Here is a 21,987-nt window from a genome sequence, read left to right as displayed (position 1 = left end):
AAAATACTGTTGTCAAAGTGATGATGGGAAACAACCATCAACCCAGAATTCTACATCCAGCTAAATGATCTTCGAAGCCCGAAAATATTCACAATCCTTCCCTGAAATAACTGCTGCTAGAGTAATATGAAAGGAAGCACACTGCAGGGCGCAGACAGAATACCACAGGGAGCAGTCAGAATACCACAGTAAAGCTTGCATTGACACTAACCTTATCTCAGAATCCACATCTTTGCTTAGGAATTTAGGTCTTGTATTTTCAGATGAATAGTAACGTCCTGCAAAGACCTGATCGCCATCAGCAGTAAACGCTTCTCTACAATTCTTGGGTGGCTTTTGAGACTGCATTACTGCGCGAGCTACAGAATTACTCTAAAAAAATAGAGGGAAAAATACATTTTTCAAATTATGCCATAGCCTTTCTGATGCACAATTTCAAAATGCTACCTATCATTATAAGATTCAAGTATTTTTACTTAAACATAAATAAAATCATTCCAGAAAGTTAAAAAAAAGAATTTCAAAAACAACTCAAGATTCAAAGAATTAAAACGACTGAGAGTCTTTAGAACACCATAGTAGGGGTGCCCGGGTGACTCAGTCAGTTGGGAGACCAACTTCAGTTTAGGTCATGATCTCATAGTTTGTGAGTTTGAACCCCACATCAGGCTTTGTGCTGCTGACAGGGTGGAACCTGCTTCAGATTCTGTCTCCCTCTCTCTCTGCTCCTCCTCTGCTCAAACGTGCCTGCTCTATCTCTCGAAAATAAATAAACATTAAAAAAAAAAAGAGGGGCGCCTGGGTGGCTTAGTCGGTTCAGCGTCCGACTTCGGCTCAGGTCATGATCTCACGGTTCTTGAGTTCAAGCCCCGCATCAGGCTCTGTGCTGATGGCTCAGAGCCTGGAGCCTGTTTCAGATTCTGTGTCTCCCTCACTCTCTGACCCTCCCCCGTTCATGCTCTGTCTCTCTCTGTCTCAAAAATAAATAAACGTTAAAAAAAAATTAAAAAAAAGAACACCATAGTGCATTGTAAACAATGCTTTATGACAAACTAAGTTCTAATCCGTTTAGAATTAAAAATTATTTTATGTACATTTTCATGTGGGAATATTCATTTTAGATCAGTTCATACAAATCTTTTTCTTTTCTAAATGACTTTTACAGCCTGGAAAGATGTGAGTGAACAGCAAATTACAGTAAAAGATTGGTATACTGAATTACATGGGGAAGCCTAGAAATATTTAAGCCCTAGAGAAAAGTAAAAAAGGGATTAGACTTAATGGAGGCCTAGCCAACCTCTAGTGACAGACAAGAGGACTTCATTATTTTCTTTCAAGTATCCTTTTCTTTTTTTTTTTTAAGTTTATTTATTTATTTTAAGAGAGACAGGAACAGCATGAGTGGGGGAGGGGCAGAGAAAGAGGGAGAGAGAGAGAATCCTAAGCAGGCTCCTCACTGCCAGCCCGAGCCCCACGTGGGGCTTAAAATCATGAAACCACGAGATCATGACTTGAGTGGAAACCAAGAGAGGGATGCTTACCTGACTGAGCCACCCAGGCGCCCCTCAAGTATCCTTCTAAAATATGAGGGAGCCAAGCCCACAAATAATTACAATATTACTTTGCAACATATATACTATATATACATTTAAATTACTGACACCATTACTTCTCAATTTCCAATAATGAGAAAAACAAACTCTACTATGCTTATTTTGGTTAGATCTCTGTTTTGAATTTCCGTGTTCCTTCTTAGCAAATTTATGTCAATAGATGAAACACAGTTTGGTGATTTAATCCAACAAGTACATAAAAATACATACATAAATGAAAAATACTGACTTATTTTACGATACTTTCAAAATTTTAAGAAAAAGAACTCATGAAATATCAAGTAGACTATTTGTTTAAAAAATAGAATAATAACATACTTATCTGTAAAGGTAAATAAAAAACGGATCTGGCAACCAATCAAGAAAGAAAGAAACAAAAACAAAATTATAGCATCATTCACCAAAATAATATGTATTTGCGAAATGATTTACTGAGGAAAAGCCAAAAGTTAAAAAAGTTCTCTCAGGCAGAAAACACACAAACCACCCAGTTCTATGTTATTCTATAGTGTCCTATGAGGTAAAAGCACAATGGTAAAACATATTAATAACTCCAGAATACAGAAGGGGAACAGGAATTTATATAACCAATTTCAATTCTGGAAACTGAAAAATAATACAAAATACAGCAAACATCTTATCTTACTTTGATCAGAAGCACCGTCTCTATGCTTCTCATGTCAATCAGGCTGTTTGCAACAACTGCATTATCTATTTCTAAAGCAGTCAGGACTGTTGGAAAGTCTGGATGATAAGCAGCTCTAGAACACAAAAATATAGAAATATCAACTTATCAAACTTTACTATTATACATATATATATTTTTGAGAGATGAAAGAGAGTGAGCACATGAGTGTACACGTGGGGGAAGGGCAGAGGGAGAAGCAGAGAGAGAATCCTAAGCAGGCTCCATGCCCAGCACACAGCCCGATGATGCAGGGCTCCATCCCGGGACACTGGGATCATGACTTGAGATGTAATCAAGAATTGGACTCTGAAAGGACTGAGCTACCCAGGCGCCCCTTATGTATATGCCTTTTTAATGTGTGACTATAGATAACAATGGAAAATATCTGATAACATTTGAGAACATTTGTAATAGATTTATCTTATTTAAACAGCAAACGTTTATATTATGCGCTAGGCATTCTAAGAATATTATAAATATTAGCTCACTTAAATCCTCAGAGTAATTACATGTGATTGATAATATTACTCTCTCCCTTTAAAGGAATTTTTTTCTTTAAGTTTATTTATTTATTTTGAAAGAGTGTGCGAGCAGGGGGGAGGGGTGGAGAGAGAGCCAGTACTGTCAGTGCAGAGCCCTACATGGGGCTTGACTCTGTGAACTGTAAGTTCATGACCTGAACCAAGATCAAGAGTCAGGTACTCAACCGACTGAGTCACCCTGGTGCCCCAGTGAGTTTACTCTTAAGATGGAGGAGGAAAACCACTGACCTAAGATGTTTAAAGGGGAGAGAAGTCAGTGGAGTAGGAACATTTAAAGTTCAGGAGAGAGTTGAAGTAATGAAAAGAAATGGTTCACAAATCAGGGAAGAAAGCATGTAATTCAGAGCCTACGGGGATTAATAAACAGCTTTAGAGAGAAAGAGCATCTCCTCTGTTGAGTGGGAGAAGACGTACAGACGCAGACAAGGTTGTGGGTGGTTAGCATGCTAAGCAGTTCCATATCCTCTATTTCCTCTGAAAAGAGGGAACAAGGCCATCTGCAAAGGAAAGGAAACTACTCCGAGTATCTCCTGGGAAGCTATGCACTTTCCCGGGGAATCACTGTTGAGGTTCCTCAATATAAGCCTAATATTCCTTATTCATTCTAATATTCCAATAGTGTTTCACTGTTCTTTTCTGCATTAAAATAACATGGACAATTTTAAAATTTAGCATTTGAACCACAATATATACTGATAAAGTTCTTCACAAGAAAATCATCCCTCCAAAACATCTGTAAGGCAGCTAAAGTTGAGAGAATATTACATGTACCCAACTTGTCAATACTCTGTCAACACCTAAAAGTAACATCCAACTTCCTCTAGTACCCCACCAACTTGAACTTCAACATAATACCCAACTACTCTGAAAGGCAAACACGGACTCTGTCATACTCTGGAGCCACTCCATTACTCTAACTTCCCACTGTTACCACGAGCTACAGCCTTCCTGGCTGACCATGCCTGTCAAATCTGCTAACTTCCTGCGGCCCACCTACAGGTTTTCTCCCAGGCCTCACTTGCTTCCTTCTCCAGCCAAAGCCGCATGGCCAGTCATGAACTACTTTCCCAGCAGCACTCTCAACTGCTTCTCTCTTCTCCTGCAACACCTACCCACTCTAAAAAATTCTAATGCAGTATTAATCCAACAGTACACATTCTCTCTACTCAAACCTACTAAAAAATAAAAAATCCTGCAGCTACCACAGGTGTCTGAATCCTGAGTAGACTTTGGTTCAGCTTCCTCTCTCACTCTCTCAAACCTACCCAACTGGTGAGGCCCTCATTCTCAGCACATGGATTCACCTACTTCTGAGAAGTGACCTCAGGCTGCACAAACGTAGCTCTCACTCTGCACCACCTCCCAGGATGTGCTATGCTGCTAGGAGCCTGGAGCCACAATCCCTGGGGAATCTCTGGGGACACAGCATGCCAGTAGGGCAGCACCAGGCTTTCCTACTCATGGCAGTCCTCACAGCAGCTCACGGAGCCATCCCGACAGTTCAGGACCCAAGGTCCTGGTCCCCAAATGACAGTGCCAGTGAAAGAGGATATTCCTCACAGAAGTCAATCTCTCATAGCCATCCCCCAGGGGCAGTTTCCAAGGTCCCCGTAGGGAAACGCCCAATTATGAGTCACCATGCTGGAAGACCAGGTGCTCAGAGTTGTCCCGCTTCAGATGCAACTAACCTGTCAGGGGTCATTTTTTACCATAAGCAATGTTGTCTGGTAGCACACCGGAAATTTCACTTTTATCAGGTCTTAGAAATCAGGAATCAAAGCTAGAAACTAATGTAGGGTCAAATTTTTCTGCAGATTGAGAAAACACTTCACCTCCAACTCCCAAATCCTTATACCTAGCCTAAAAGCTCAAAATGGACAGTTCCAAAACAGGACTTATCCTCTTTTGACAAATCCACTTTTTCCTTGTACTTCTCCTGAACCACACACCTGCTAGGCACTCACTCCAGCCAGAGACCTGGAAGACATCCTCAATTCTTTTGTTTTCTTACATTCAAGTGACAGGGTTTATTGATTTTGTCCTAAATAACACTTTTAATCTGTCCCTTACTATCCATAATGCACATGCTATTTTTTTGCAGAATAATTTATGATGCCGTGCCACCATACATTTTGCACATAGAATTCTATTTGCCCACAAAGCAATTAACCCTTGTCTGTCACTAGACAAACTCATCAGTTCAGGAGACTAATCATTTGTCCTCTTTTCTCGAATTTCTTCCCTAATCTAGCTACTAACATCTAACGTGTAATTACTTTCTCATCTGAACTACATCTGCATTTTGTGATCTAATTTTATCAAAGCTGAAGATTAAATTAGAAAATATGTATTATATTTAAAAGTAAAGTGAGTAGCTAGTCAGCAGTTATCAAAGAGGCCAGTTTGGGTACTGGGCCCTTGAGGTTTATTACGGTCATCAAAGAAAACAACTATGGTTCTTTAAGGGATCTGCAAAGCACCTTGAGAGTTGAACCGTTGAGTAATGAGTGTCAAAGCTCTTTGTTAGTACACCCCCCACATACCCCTTAATTTGCCTAGGTCTGTATCACTTCCCTCAGCATTGGTTCTATGCCACACTGCATCTCTCTCCCTGTTCTGGCTCCCACAACACACCTCGTGTAAGGAGCTCAAGGCCAGGGAGCAGGTCTTATTTACCTATGCATCTCCAGTGCCTAGGCTGAAATTAAAGAAGCGGCTTGATGAAATTTCATTAAGTCAGTACTACATATTTGGTTAACATAAAATTTTTTTAATTCTTTCTGATCTTGGACACGATTAAGCAATTCCAGAAATGGCACTTAACTAGTGATACCTTACCTGTGTCTTACATCGTACATCTCATTCCGAAACTCAGAAACTATTATCTGTGGCCGTGAGGTCCCTCGTGAATAAAACTTTTCCATCAGTGCCTGAAGGACTCTTTCATCAGCATGGTTATGGCAACAATAGGCTTGCAGAAGTCCCTTTAAGCAAGATTCGATAGCCAAAGCAAGTTCAGGGTCCCGAAGATGAATGCAAGCTCCTAAAAGTGAGAAAATTATTAAAAGGCCCATAAATCCTTACTTTGAAATATTAATGTAACTATCTTTTTATAACAGTTTATAATTGACCTCAAAATATTTTCATATAAAGTATAGATGACATTACAGATCTTCTCTTAACTAAATGGGAAATCCCCACTTATCCGTTGGATACACTGGAAAGACAACTCATCAAATCCTATGAAAAGAACTGTTCCACTCATTCCAATGTAAATCAGCAGAGGCCTTTCTATGTAATCAGATACTATTCCAGCCTCTGAATGGCATTTTGAATATCAAACCAAAAGGTTTACATACAGATCCTTTATTATTTTCTGTAAAACTGATTAACATTGGGATTTAAAAACAGAGAAGAAATGCCTCATCCATTGAAACAGATCCTGGTACAGAGGTACATATCATTTACATGAAGAGACATCACCATAATATAGTATGTAATGCCACATTTCCATAGTAAATATATTTAGTAATAAAATATATACATTTATCTTTACAGCATCATTTTCCCCTAATGATATTACAGAATTAGAGATAACTTCTCAGGAGAATTCAAAAGACATGTATATATTTTTAATCTTCTGTATATATGGGGATAATGAAATAAACCCAGGTTTTCCAGTTGAAAAAGGACTTAGAAACAATCCTAAATAGAAACTAAGAAAAGATAAATCATTGTATAAAAGTTACACAAAACTCAGGTGGTGAGAATTCTTCTATCTTCATGTCACTGGATTTTCCAACTAATCAATTATATTCAAATTAGTTAACTCATTTATTCATTCATTCAGGAAAAAATCTGAATCAGATTATTCAACTCTATAGTTACTTTTCCTAAGTTATCTTGCTTTTGGCTATTTTATGCTTTAAAGATACAAAAGGAAAATTATAAAGTTTAAAGTGATTTTTGTTATTATTTCTTAAAATATATACAATTAAAATCCACATATAATTACATAGCCCTTTGATAACACTTTTAAAACTAGATTCAAGAGGGGCGCCTGGGTGGCGCAGTCGGTTAAGCGTCCGACTTCAGCCAGGTCACGATCTCGTGGTCCATGAGTTCGAGCCCCGCGTCAGGCTCTGGGTTGATGGCTCGGAGCCTGGAGCCTGCTTCCGATTCTGTGTCCCCCTCTCTCTCTGCCCCTCCCCCGTTCATGCTCTGTCTCTCTCTGTCCCAAAAATAAATAAAAACGTTGAAAAAAAAACAAAAAACAAAACAAAACAAAAAAAAAAACTAGATTCAAGAGAACCTTTCCTGAAAATAAAACCTTATTTCTAATGTTCCTTGTGTCCTGACCAAATGGTGACAAATACCTAAAGGGCCTATGGGTTTACAGGTAAAACGCCCACGCCTATAGGCATCATCTATTGCTTCAAGAAGAGCTGGCACATGAGGCCCAAATCTTTTCAGTCGATCGGTTTTACTATCTTTCAGTTCTTTCAGTTGCCTCTGATTATAGCTCAGTGTATGCTTCACATCTAGTTCTTCTCGCCTACAAAATAAAAGCAAAAAACCAGAAGAAATATGTGCTACAATTATACAGGAATATCCAGCCTTTCCCCCCTAACACCTGCCTACCAGTGAATGACCCAGCTACCCAAAAGACTACAGGCAGATTTATTTGAAAATGACGTGTTACTGGAGAAAAATCATCACAAGTCATCAAAACTTCTCACACACACACACACACACACACACACACACACACACCTTATTCAGTACATGAACCAACAATGAAACATGTTTTCTGTCTTCATAAACACCAAACTACATGATTTTCAAGTGATTAAAAATAATCATCCTAAGGATATTGAAACTTACTTAATTCTCACCCGTTCTTCTTTGTCCTTTTCTATGGCTTGCTGAAACTGTTCAATCTCTTGATTGATTGAACTTTCCTGATCCTGCAAGGCCTTTACTCTCTCTTTTAACCAAGATATTTTTTTTTGCCTTTCCAATCGTTCAGGTTCCAAAGACTGATCGGTACTAACAGTAAATAATCCAAAATAGAAAATGTTATATGAAAACTTGAATGTTTAGAAAACCACAAAGCAATGTAATAAAATTCCTTTAGAAATAGTACGGAAAATCTGATACTCCATTTCACTGAGGGCACTGTTGTATAAAATGAGGTAATCATGCACAATGTAAAGTAACCATCTTACCTTTTCTTTAGTTCTTCAATTCTTTTGCAAAGCTGTTCATCATCTTTCATTAATGCTCTATACTCATTTAGAGAACGGTTATATAAAACCTAACAAAAAATAAGACATACTTTGATAAAATAAATATATATATCCTATTCAAATCCACTTTTGCCAAATCTTCAAATCAGAGGCTAACTATATGCAGAAATATATTTTTAAAACAAAGTACATAAATGGCCACATGAAACTTACATTTTTTAAAATCTGTAAGCAACACAGATCTTACTTAATTATAAAACCCCTCCTTTTAAAAGTAAGTGAATAGTATTTGTATTTGATACATAGTATTTAATATTTCAGGCTGGAAAATTTCTCTCACCTCAGCTTCGTTATAGGTCCTTTTCTTAGCAGTAACATCTGTTTTCAGTGCCATACATTCTGGTGCCCGTGCATTTGTCTCTTGACTAATCTTTTCTAGTTTATCTTGAATATCTTTGTATTTTTTTTCTGCCTCATTAAGTCTAACCTTTAAGAAAATAACATTTTGGAGTGTATTTTAATTTTCTTCAATAAACAGAAAAAAATTTTAAGTTATATATAGTTCACATCCAATAATAAACTTGGTTTCACTCTGACTAAATAATCTCAAGACATCAGGTAAGCAAACATAATTACATAAAATACTAGAATATAATTTTTTTATTTGAGAGAGAGAGAGAGAGAGAGAGAGCGAGCGTGTGAGAGGAGGAGAGGGTCAGAGGAAGACAGAGAGATCTAATGCTCAGCATGGAACTTGACACGGGGCTTGATCCCACAATCAGAGTCAAAAGCAAGAGTTGGATCCTCAACCAACTGAGCCACCCAGGTGCCCTCTAAAATATAATTTTAATTCCACATTTCTTTATCCAACAAAAGTACTATCTTCTGGGGATACAAAGATACAGTAACAATGGTCTTCAGGTAACACAATAAATGGGAGAGAGGCACAATTTATCAGAGAACAGACATGGAAATTGATCATACAGTTTGGACGCAATAAAGCTTAAGTAGGCTATATCTATTTAGAACTGTGGAAGCACAAGAGAAAGAACCTAGAGGTCTGCCAGAAAAAGTCAAGAATGCCTTCAAAGCAGAAGTAGCATTTGAGCTGAGACTTGAAACATTAATCAAAATGTCCCTGGAGAAAAGTTGGGGAAAGGTGTTAGAGGCAGATGGAAAAGCATGTAGAAACACACTAGTCCTACTTTGGGAAATGAAAATATTTAAACTAAGAACGTAGTGGTGAGAGCTGAGCCTGAACAGTCAAAGAGTGTGAATTCCTAACGATCAGCTTACAACTTAACCCTCCAGACAACAGGGAGAGAGGACATTAACCAAATCTGTATGTTAGATCACTTTGAAAGCACATGCAGGGTGAAGGGAAAATTACAGGAAACAACATCAGTAAGGAGTTAATATTCCAAAGCAAAAAGGAATGAGACCAAAGCAGGGCACTGACAAAAGGAATGGATTAGAAGGGACAAATAAGAGAACTATTAGATCAGGGATCAGCAAACTTTTTCCAGCAAGAGCCAGATAGTATAGTAGACACTATTTCTTTGCAATCCTCCCATTCAATAGTTATTCTATAATCTATGACCATGCATACACTACACGAGAGGTTTTGTGTAAGACATGGTGGGAAGGATACAATTATAACATAAGATTGTTCTTACCCTCCAGAAAGTGCCCAAATGCTTAAGTGGGACAAACGCCTATAGAACTGAAGTATAATGAAGCCTCAAGATCCTCCTTTTCCCATTTGAAAAAAGGTGAACATCTATTACTCAGACTAGATTCCATTTTTATTTTATTATTTTTACTTTTATTTCTTTAAAGATTTTATTTTGAAGTAATCTCTACACCCAATGTGGGGCTCAAACTTGCAACCCCGAGATCAAGAGTTACATGCTCTACCTACTGAACCAGCCAGGCACCCTTGGATTCCATTTTCAGATTGGAGATTATCTAAAGAGAAAAGTAACCTAAAGTCCTCCACTATGATAAGCTAAGAAGTGAGGATGAGGAAAATCTGGTAAAATAAACAATTCTAGAATATTCTCGCAGAAATGAAAATCCAAGGTAAGAAAAGTAGGTGGGTTGAACTTCCATTTACTACCTGAAGAGGGAGTACGAAATTCAGCTTATTTCTGTTATTTTTACATATTTATCTCTGTTTTGATGGATTAATGTCATAATTCTTAAAACGGAAAAACATATCTGCATACTTGGAGGAGAGACAGGAAAAAGCAAGGTGGGGGATATTACGTCCTATACTACAAACTAAGCTTGGGGGCCAAAAATTCGTAAGTAGAACAAAATACTATGAGGTTAGGCCAGCCACACTGAGCAGATGGGGCTTCTATAAAAAAGAAAAGGCTAGGACTTCTACTTCTGGCATGACAGTGTGAGGAATTCTGCACTGCTGGCTACATACCCTTGGGAAAATACTAAGAAACCACTCAAGTGTAAATTTTTAATGTGTGAATTGTATGGTATATAAATTATATCTTAATAAAGCTGTTAAAAAAAAAAAGAACGAAAAGACAAGTATAAAGAGTGGATCTGCTATATGGTAAAAAGGTCTACATGCACACCCCCAACAGAGAATTACTGCTTTTATTTACCATTCAACCAACTTCTACTTCTAGGCCCAAGTGGAAGACTTGTGGTTTTTCTTGAATCTTACATAAATAGCATAGTTTCCACCTGGGCTCTTAGAGCTCGGCTTGAAATTAACTTCATAGACCTAACAACCTGTCCCACATGTGTTCTACCTACATGGACTCCTCTGATGGTTCTGGGCTCTAAACTTCAGTTCCCTGGAAGTTATGGTAGCAGTCTCTGGGTATTGTGTTCAGTTTTGAATTGTTACACTTCATGATACTTAACTTTAATGCTATTCTAATTCACTATTATCCTAGCACCTCAAGACTTCTTATGTTGCCACTGCTAATGAACCCAGAGTAAAAGCTTCAGGCTGTAGCATCTCTAGTTGGTAACAAAGTACCATTGTCTGCAAGCATGAGCTCAGAGTGCGATATCACTGGGCTCAACTGGCTGATCATGTCCAAATAAAACACTCTTTTAAAAAAGAGAGTTGCCACAATAGTCCTTGAACAAAAGTTTAGGTCAGATTCACCTAATAAATTAGGTAATAAATTCACACACAGACAGATATATAGGTTGACACTTCTACTTTTGTTAAGTCTTTTAAAATAGTCTAATATGAGTAATCTTGTATGATTAAACTACCAAATATGTATTAGAAAAACTACAATTACCTGCTGTTCTTCCATCTTCCTGTCAAGTCTAGCAGCACGATCTTCTCCGATTTTGATATTATCTCTGATAGCATTCAATTGCTTTTCAATTTCATTGACCTACAAAGAAATTACACAGTAAATCATGTAGAAGACTAACTGTAACCAAACATATTCTGCATATTAAAAGTATAAGTGAATAAGTAATTAAGTAAAAATTACCACTGCCCAAGCCATTTCATGTTTCAAATATTCTAAATTAGTCTTCATTGTACTTAAGCCAGCAATACTTTGAAAACGTTCTTCTTTTTCCAAACACTGACGTTTTAGTTCAATAAGTCGCTTAAAAAAAGAAAAAAAGGAAATATTTCTTACTGATATTAGAAAGACACATTTTACAAATGTATTTCTTTTAAGTGTACTGCCTTAATGGTATTAAAAAAGATATGCAAAGAAATGTCTTCTTTTAAGATGAAAATAAAAATACTTTTGGTTCTTTGATATGCTTTGATGAGGTACAACTATTTTCTTAATTTCTGCACTATAAAAATGGCCAAATACTATTCTAATGATGATCAAAGGAACAAAGGGTTTAAGACCTCACAAGTGCAGACAAATCAAAAACTCAGTTTCCCGCTTCTCTTGACACCATATCTGAGAGACGGAATGGTCTGTTCTTCTGGGCAAAGTACACCCAGCACCCTTTCCAAAGACAATGGAAGATGTAGAAGACATTTATTCCTAAAAGCTAAGTAAGCTACAATTTTTAAAATCTAAATTCTCGCTTAACAGTAAATGAAATCATTAAATATCAGACAGAGTGACATTACAACAGCTTCTGAAGTAGCTCCTAGACTTCATATTCTGTACACCAGGGTAGATAGATGGCCTCTCCCATTCACTGGTGCTGACCATCTTCAACCAGGGCCTCACGCTGTAGATCTACAAGGGTGTCCCTACAAGTCACTTTCCCAATTTCCAGGATTATTTCAATCCATTATTACTCTCTTCACACCTCACACACATGCCCCCGCGCTAATCCTCACTGATTCTCCCTGCCTCCTACCTCAGGGAATTAAGTGGCCATCAGATGGAAACTCCAACTTCCAATAGCCTTATCTACAAACCTAACGCAGTCACAGCTTCCTTACACTGAAGAGGAGGGGGCTTCATTACACTGAAGTCCAGTCCCCATCTATCTATACCTTTCGCAGTCAAATGCTCTACCCCTGAGCTATACCCCCTATCTATACCTTTTGGATGCGACCACTTGCTTCTGCCTTCTTGGGAGGTCTAAATTACTTCATTTCTCATCCCATCTTTTCATCTTTGTTTCCACTTTATCCTCTTCACTGACTCCCTTCCACTATCATTTTTATTTCTTAGAGACTGCTTCCCTCCTCTCACCATCCCTCTCCTGGCACTGTTCATCCTTCATTTCTCATCTTAGACATAAGCCTTAACAAATCCACCCTTCCCGAGTCCCTACACCCCAGCACTAATACCCTATTAAGTGCTTTTGCACAAACCCAGTCACATATAAGTCCTTTAGTAGTGACCACCATACTCAGTTATTTACCATCTGGTTCCTGCTGAGTAGTTAGGTCTATGACCCCACGAGCCCTCAAGCCCTGGTATATATTGGCTGTTTATGGCCACGGACAAAGCACAATGCCAGGAGGCACACAGTGGAACTTACTATTTGTTGGCCGAATGCTTTCTAGTTTCTAACCTTCACATACTGTTTCCTATAGATTTAGTTATTCAAATTTGGAGTTTATTTTGAGAATATAAAGTTCTTCCTATAGATTTAGCTATTTAAATCCAGAGTTTAAGAATACAGGATATTTAATTAATATTTAATTAATTAATTAGAAAAAAGTTCTTATTAAGTGCACATTATACATACGGAACTCTGCTACATGATATAGGGAAGTGCTTCTTTAACTTCATAATTAAAATATCTTTACTAGTTGATAACAAAGTATACCATGGAGAGAGTGGGTGTTTAACCACCCCCCCCACTGTCTAAAGCAAACAAATTTCTTCAAAGTCCTGACTTATTATTTTAAAAATAATAAATGTAACATATACTTTTACTTTTTTCTGAATATGCAAATATTTCCTTTCCCCAATAACACTGATACTCCAAGAAAGTGTGCTATATTAATTCTGTGGTTTACAGTGTCTCCTTGTACACTACCACATACCTGGGGTTTAAAGGGACAATGTGGGGAATAAAAATAAATATACCCATCCTTGCTTTTTAAGTTTTCATACAACCACAGACCTAATTTTACATATGCAATCCTGAAAACTTGAAGTCAAAGGGCCAGTGTGACATCTAACTAAAGGTGACTGGATCAATCATTAGTACAATTCTGTGTCAAAAGCACAAGCTAAGAAACAGCTGAAAGCTGAACTGGTTGTATGAAACTGACTAACAAAAGAATAAGATACAGAATCACACAAAAATTGGTGGACTTAATGTACTGGACGAAAGGCTCAAACGTAAGCCTTATGACTTTGAGGTCTCTGATTATCAGACAGAAGGTTGGATCTTCAGGAATCTGAAGAAGACAGTACAAAAACAAAATACAGCAGATGTAAAAACAAATTTAAGTAAGTCACGCTGGCTTGAGTAATTTCAAATTCACACAGATATGCACAGCTGCTAACCTGGCAAGTTCAGATGTGACAGTTGCTACCAAGCTATCAGTGCTTAATGAATGTTAACAATTTACCAGTGTGATGAAATACTTATCTACCATATATAATTACATGTGCATTTAATACGTTTAATATCAGCTTGAGGCTTGTGCTTCTTTTGCCATCATAAAAAATACTACAGTTTTCAAACGACTTATAGTGAGAATTAGTGATACCTTATTGTAGAACCAGTAAGTCATATATCCAGGCATAAGTAAAATATTGCCCTGTCCTCTAGTTTATAACTTAACAGAGGAAAATGTGTACATGCCCATTATTACATAACAAAGTAAAGGCTAATAAAATACCTTGAATATAAAAACCACCCTTCATATATTTCATAGAGTACCATGAAAGTGCTATTAGTTTTCTATAGCTACGTATTTATATATAAGTATATAATTTTACAGTACCATTTATCTTATAGGTACTATAGCAATTTGACCTCAAAAATATTTGCATCAAGTGTTTACAAACCTCTTCTCCTTGATTTATCTGCTCCTTTGTTCTTTCTTTTGTTTCCATAATGTACGAATAATCTTCCTTCATCTGCTCAAGTTGGGTTGCTTTCATAAAGAACTGTATCAATAAGGAAAACACAATTAGGAGTCTGTAAACTTCCATGAACTGTAAAAAAAAAATTGTGGACTAATTATGTAAAAAGACACTAAAAACAATCTTGAGCAAGTAAACATATACACAAAAGAACATGTTTTCAGACCTCAAATTTATTTCACTTACTCTGTTCACATCTACACATTTACTTGAAAGAACTCTTAAAAGCCTATGTAAGAAAACACTTTTGGTGTGATAATAATACCATCTTAAAAACTCACGTTCACTTATTCTTTCATTCTTTAAGCAAGTATGAAAAAAAGAGAAAACATCCATATCCTTGATCTTTACACATCTTAAATTTTTAGAAAAGGAAATAGTGAAATCCATTCAAAAGTTACAGCATAAGTTTTAGTAGAAGTCAAATACTTTGCTAGCTTTATAATTTAAGGTTTAAAGGTTGTTATGCATGACCAATCATTCCTTTTAATTTTCTTAAAGATTAATTTTAGAATAATCCGTTCTCTCTCAGAATTCAGAGCCAAAGAGTGAAAGCAAGAATTTACCATGAAAATTACATTTCTATCATACCTACTTAGAACTTTCCTAAATTAGCCCTACACTATTACTGTAAATCAATGGCTTTAAAAAAAAAAACAAAAACAACTCAAGGGACCCCTAGGTGGCTCAGTTGGTTAAGCTTCTGACTCTGGATTTCCTCTCAGGCCATGATCTCACGGCTCTTGGGTTCGAGCTCTGCACCAGGCTCTGCACTGACAGTGCTAGGCCTCCTTGGGATTCTCTCTCCCTCTCTCTCTCTCTCTCTCTCTCTCTCTCTCCCCCACCCCTGATCATTCTCTTTCTCTCTCAGAATAAATATTTTTTAAAAACTCAGTATTTATAACATGAGCAAAAGTTATATTCAGTATATATGCTTAATCTAGAAATATATTCTTTTTTGATAAATTCATATTTACTTTGGTGTTCCTTACTTTGTATTTGTCTCCCTCATTTTTAGACTGCAAGAACTGCTTGCTCATCTCTTGTGTTAAAACAGAAACCGGATTATCCACCTGAAATAAATAAGAAAGATTATTTCTGATTATTTCATTTTAACGACTTAAGATAAACCGACTGAAATACAGAATACAATTCACCCATGGCATCATCAAGAAGGCTAAGGTTAGGCTATTAGGGTAAATACACAAAGAAAAAATGTTAGTTATTAATGTAGGGAAAATATTTCAATATTTCATGATACTAAAATAAATAGCATAGTCAAAATTATTCTGCCACTATATGAGGACACAAGAAATCTCTGAAGAAGTATTTTTATTAGAAAGTTGTTACTTCTTTCACCTGTTTTATAGAATATCACTCCTATGCTACTGGTTAACAATCAGACAACAGTGAATAAAGCTCTCAGCTGACTTGGGTTCTTGTCTCTCACCCCCTATGTTGCCCTGGGCAAGTTAGTTTCTCCAACTAAATACAAAAGGTCCAACTTTGTTATTTCTTAATGTTTATTTTGAGAGAGAGAGAGAGCAAGAACACAGTGGGAGAGGCAGGGAGAGAGGAGAGAGAGAGAATCCCAAGTAGCAAGAGAATCTCAAGTATAATACAGAACCTGACGCAGGGCTCAATCTCACAAACAGTGAGATCATGATCTGAGCCAAAATGAAGAGCTGTCTGCTTAACCGACTGAGCCACCCAGGCAGCTCCCACCTTGGTTATTTCTAATAGGAATTATGATGACAAGTAGTGATTATTTTTCTTTCAGATTTGTTATTTCTTCATGAAGATATTATAAAATGAATCAAAATGCTGGAGTTATTTCTACCTTTTGGAGGAGGAGTCATTTAAAATAAGCTATTGCTTGAATTAAACTATCTGTAACTAGCAAGTTAAAGTACGGTTAAAGTAACAGTAAAGTACAGTAACTCATCAAAGTACAGGTGAAAAAGTTTACAAAACATATAACTTGCTTCAGAAAAATTCAAGGTCATTACTCATTTATGTCTTTGGCATTAATAAGAAAATAATTTACATACTAGAAAATAATACAGTTTTAAAGTTATGGAATATGTAGGACCAGTATAAATGAAAAAAATTTTAAACTCCTTCATTTTACCATCTGTAAAATTTGGGGTCTTCTAAGATAACAAAACCATTTATGCAGTTATAAAGAAACCTCTACAGGGGTGCCTGGGTGGCTCAGTTGGTTAAGTGTCTGACTCTTGATTTCAGCCAAAGTCATGATCTCAGGGTGGTGAGATTGAGCCCCGCATTGGGCTCCACACAGGGCATGAAGCCTGCTTAAGATTCTCTCTCTCCTTCTGCCCTTTCTCTACTTTCTCTCTCTCTCAAATTAAAAAAAAAACAAAAAACAAACTTCTACATGCCACTTTTTATTATTTTTATCACTACTATTGTATAGGTAGGCCACACAGACTGCCACATATTTTTTACAAAGCTTGCCCTATATCTTCATTTCACATTCCATTTGACTTCTTAAAAACAAGACCTAATGTGCTAGTCTTTATTTAATGACAAGACATTTTAACCAACTTTGAATCAGTTAACTTCACCAAAACTTACATTCTTTTTTTTTTTTTTCAACGTTTATTTATTTTTGGGACAGAGAGAGACAGAGCATGAACGGGGGAGGGGCAGAGAGAGAGGGAGACACAGAATTGGAAATATGCTCCAGGCTCCAAGCCATCAGCCCAGAGCCCGATGCGGGGCTCAAACTCACGGACCGCGAGATCGTGACCTGGCTGAAGTCGGACGCTTAACCGACTGCGCCACCCAGGCGCCCCAAAACTTACATTCTTTTGTCTACAACTTTTTGATTGTTTTTGAAATGGGATTCCTAGTTCCTACCCTACTCTAGGGATTATGTAAGAACCTTGTAGCTTTACCTGTCGAGACTCTAGAACAAACAAAAGGCAAGCACAAACGGGTAAACTTCAGAGAAAGGATAAGAAGAATAGGCACAGGGGACAAAATAATCAGGTACTTAAAGACATTAAATATTCTCCCACTTGGTTATTCTAGGCCACCAATGTCTAATAGATACATAATGCAAATCACACAGATAATTTTAAATTTGCTAGTGGCGATATTAATAAACAGGGAAAATCAATTTTAATATATTTCTAGTCTAAAATATCAATTAACATATAACCTATATAAAAATTGAATTATTCCTTTGCAGTAACTCTTCAAAATGTCATATGTATCTCACACTATAGTACATCACAATTTGGACTACCTACATTTCAAGTGCTTAATACCCGCACGTAGCTATGGTTATTATACAGGTAAGTGCAGCTCTAGACCTTCTATATTTTGATAAATGAACCTTTAGCAACTGCATCATACTAGAAGAGGACTAGAAGAGTTGTAACAATCTTTACATATTTCAAAAGAAATAAACATGTTTTTACATTCCCCAAGGAGAACAGGCTTAATTCAACTTTCCCATAATTTTTCTTTCTGATAAATAGAGTTGTCCACAGAAGGAATCAGAAGCTTCAGGCAGAAGTGATTCCTCCGTCACAATCCACTTAGAAGTAGTTGCTGAAGAGTGAAGGATTCCACACAGGTAAGTACGGAGTGCGAGAAATCTACTGGATGCCCTCCAAGATCCTCCCAAACATCTATGATTCCATATACGTTTGGTTTTCCTGATTTTGCTTTAAAATTGTCCTGCATTCTAGCCTCAAATTTATTTGATGTGTCTGCTTTTCTTCAGATTTTAATAAGTATTTTTCTAAATTTCTGTTGCCTGACATGGAAGCCACTACCCACATGGAGCTTTTTACACTTAAGTAAATTAAATAAAATCAAACACTCAATTTCTCAGTCGCACATTTCAGGTGCTCAAGAGCAAGATGCCAGTGGCTACCCCACTGAATAGCATAATACAGAATATTTCTACCATCACAGAAAGTTTTTCTGGATAGCTTTGTTCTGAACCAAACTGGCAAAGATACCTAGACTTGTAATTGTTCTTTTCCCTTGGTGACTAGTCTTGGTGTTCTTCGTCCCGCAATAAGGCAGGGTAGTACATCAGAATGTAACAGGGATGCCTGGATCCCAATCCAGGCTCTACCAGCAAGCATGCCTAGACGACTGTAGGTGTACATTTACTTTTTCTAGCTCCTTCCTCACCTACAAAATATAGGTGAATCAGATGACCGCCTAGGACAATTCCAGTGCTCACATCATAAGACTACATGCTCTATTTCTAATTACTCAAAGTTATCTTAGCAGAAAGGACTTGACACACCTCCTGCAGTTATGATCAAGAACTCCAAAGTACAAAAAGAAACGCTTTATTTTTTTGGAATAAATTTCCTTTCTATAATGACTTAGCAACTGAGCTTAGGGAGCCTAGGGCAACAGAGAGCAAAGAAACTGTATAGCTTTTATGAACATCAGTTCTATCCCATACTGGTGCAGACTACATGTTCTTGACTGCTCTGTCAAAATACGAATGTGATATTAGGCATTGAAAACTCCCGCTGAATTTGCAAATTTTAAGCAATGTCGCTAACAATAGTTGTACATGTTCCTCCTGTGGTCAATTTACTCATATGAGCCCATCTGAATTCTTTCGACATTGCAAATGACAGCTTATGAAAAAGTGCATCAATCAGGAATGCAGATTTAGCAATTACCTGTATGTTAAAATGATCAAGAATTGCAATCAGCTCTTCTTTTCTAGTAGAAACCACGGTGCCTGGTTAAGAGAAACACATACAAATGACCAGACTGTTTTTAGGGCAAAAATACAGAGAAAAATGAAGCAATTATTTACCAATATAAGCATTACTATTTTTGTGATGTCATCAAGAATACGCACGCATCTAAGAGAGCCGGCCACTACGGTAATCATGACCCAAGCACACAGAGGAAGAAGCACGGACACCATGACGGTGCTTCTCTTCTTCCCATTAGCTAAATGCTTGCTCTTCCTTCTCACCTACCTCTTTGCCTCCTCTTCCTTTTGCGAACCTTTTCCCCACCTTTTGCAAACCACATCTTTCCACATGTGCTAGCAACTACAGGGGTGAAAGGAGGTCTGCGGGTGAGGACGAAATGGCACAGCCTGTTTCAAGTGGACCCAAACTCTGATAATCATGGTTCTGCTGTCCAATGTCCTGGGATGAAACAACTCTGTGTATATATGTACGTACATAAACATGTGCATGTACACATACATGCAACCAACCCATGATCTGACATGAGAAAGGTTTCAAGAAATTAGGAAGAAATGCCCTTTTGATGAATACCTGAGCAATCACTTCACTGTTTAACTGAACATTTACTAATATTTTATATGAAATGAAAAGACATTCATAACAAACCTGTTTCACTTTTTAGTTTATAAGATCGACTTCCATCCATGCTGATGTGTTGTTGCACAACTATAGAGTTACCGTACACGTTTGCTCTATAGGCATCATCTCCTCTGTTCCTTAATGTTATTGAGATATCTGCTGAGCTAAAGCAAGAAGGTTAAGGTAAGTCACATGAAGGTACAGTGCAATTTCAATACTAGGTTACTAGAATTTTCAAAATCTCCAAAATAATTTGCCTAATTCATTTGAAAAGTAGCTTTATACCAGTAGTTGATGGCTGATAGGCTACTACAGAATAATGCTGAATATATCATGCCTAATAAAAAAAAAAGAGAGAATAAGAGTTATGGAAATACTGACTATTCTATCCATAATAGAAATACCATGGTCACATAAAACCCATTAAAATTTTGGTTGTTTCAAATCATGCAGATAAGTTATACACCTTTTATAGGCAACATGGAATACTACACTGACTATAAAATAAAGCATCATGCTGACAGCAATCCCTTAAGAATGATGAAGAAACAATTATGGGGAAATAAGAACATCTTCCAAGAACATTAGAATCAAATGAAGCAACTTTCATCTTTCAAATGTATGGCAATAAAAAAATGAAAGTATTTGATACCAAGAAATGTAAACGGAAGCTCAGAATTTCTTGAAATTCTATTGATATTATAAAGGAATTATTTTTAAAGCTTTAAACAAGTTTAGAGCATTTATAGCCATGCACATTTTTATACAGGAAAAAAAAAATCAATCTTTATTTTTCTACTTTTTTTTAAAAAAATAAGACTTGGTAGAAAAACAAAAATTAAGGAAGTATATTACTATACACACTCATAATTTCCTTAAACGTAAAAGCAATCAATATTTTTTTCTGATTCAGGTGAACATCTCCCAAAATGCTAAAGCCCTTTAATGCAAAACTGCTTTAACTAGTAATTAAATGAAATCTTTAATAGAACTTGTTTTCATGAATTTATAATCAGATTCCCAAACTGTTCCCATCTGCAGGAAATGCAGAAAAAAATACTCAAGATAAACTTCACTGTAAACTGATATTACAGTAGACATACTGAAGGGTTTTGTTACCTCCTGCTCCAGTCACCCTCTTCTTCACCAGAGCCTGAGCAGAAAGACAGGGCTTAGTAGCCTGATCAGTCCTCACCCTGCCCTCCAGGGATGGAGCTAAATATAGAAATCTGATTCGAACTCAGAAAGAGTAACCTTAGTTACTTGAGAGGTCAACATTAAGGGAAATTAGATGAAGGGTATAAAAAAGTGTACTATCTTTACAACACTTCCATAAATCTAAATTATTTCACAATGAAGTTTTAAAAACAAACTCAAATGAAGGCACAACCACGTTAAGAGCTGGTGATTCCCTGAAGCCTCTGAGGACTAGAGAAACCAATTTGGGGCTTTATACTCGGATGAACAAGCAGAACATGTGCAGAGGCTACAGAGAGAAGCAAGAGCACACAACAGATAACCTCTTAGAAAACCACCTAGACCAAGTGAAAGAGACACACTCACAGATATTGGCAGTAAATCAGACACAGAGAACGTACACAGCCCCAAAGACTAAGACAGTTAGATGTGGATGACTGGATGACTGCACAAAGACACAGAGTAATGAAGACTTGGCTAAGTTGTAAGGTAGAGAACACACACTCCTCACAAACCCACACACCTGTCATAAGGAGACAGAGGGAAGGGAGCACAATACGGTACAGCCCATTATACAAGGGGGTGAGGGAGGTGGAACAGAAGGGTTGCTGCATGGACCCAAAGGAAGGGAGAGGCAGAGAGAGGCCTAGAGACAAAAATACAGAGAAAAAGCCATAGACACAGAAAATAAAGGCCCAGAGACAAAAGATCCTTGGTTCTGAGGTCTCTGAGTACCAGTTACTCATGAGACCCAACTATACTTCTTCACTCCTGCAGCTTCTAATATACAAATTCCTGAATTTTTACAATAAATCTCCCTTTT

General features: G+C 37.1%; 1 protein-coding gene across 3 annotated transcripts in view; it reads right to left on the bottom strand.

The window, feature by feature from the left end:
- Positions 1-21,987, bottom strand: part of SMC6 (structural maintenance of chromosomes 6) — a 77,305-nt gene that overhangs the window by 38,811 nt on the left and 16,507 nt on the right. For all 3 annotated transcript variants that reach the window (XM_047851350.1, XM_047851351.1, XM_047851353.1), the window contains exons 5-17: positions 19,995-20,131; positions 19,305-19,366; positions 15,612-15,692; positions 14,542-14,643; positions 11,578-11,697; positions 11,377-11,475; positions 8,433-8,579; positions 8,072-8,160; positions 7,728-7,892; positions 7,220-7,398; positions 5,682-5,886; positions 2,260-2,374; positions 212-372 (exon numbers count right to left, since the gene is read on the bottom strand). In XM_047851350.1, the coding sequence (XP_047707306.1) occupies positions 212-372; positions 2,260-2,374; positions 5,682-5,886; positions 7,220-7,398; positions 7,728-7,892; positions 8,072-8,160; positions 8,433-8,579; positions 11,377-11,475; positions 11,578-11,697; positions 14,542-14,643; positions 15,612-15,692; positions 19,305-19,366; positions 19,995-20,131 (1,662 nt within the window). The remainder of the gene's footprint in view (positions 1-211; positions 373-2,259; positions 2,375-5,681; positions 5,887-7,219; positions 7,399-7,727; positions 7,893-8,071; positions 8,161-8,432; positions 8,580-11,376; positions 11,476-11,577; positions 11,698-14,541; positions 14,644-15,611; positions 15,693-19,304; positions 19,367-19,994; positions 20,132-21,987) is intronic.

The sequence above is a fragment of the Prionailurus viverrinus genome, chromosome A3, assembly GCF_022837055.1.
Source record: "Prionailurus viverrinus isolate Anna chromosome A3, UM_Priviv_1.0, whole genome shotgun sequence".
Classification (NCBI taxonomy): domain Eukaryota; kingdom Metazoa; phylum Chordata; class Mammalia; order Carnivora; family Felidae; genus Prionailurus; species Prionailurus viverrinus.
This window is presented reverse-complemented; position numbering and strand designations above follow the sequence as displayed.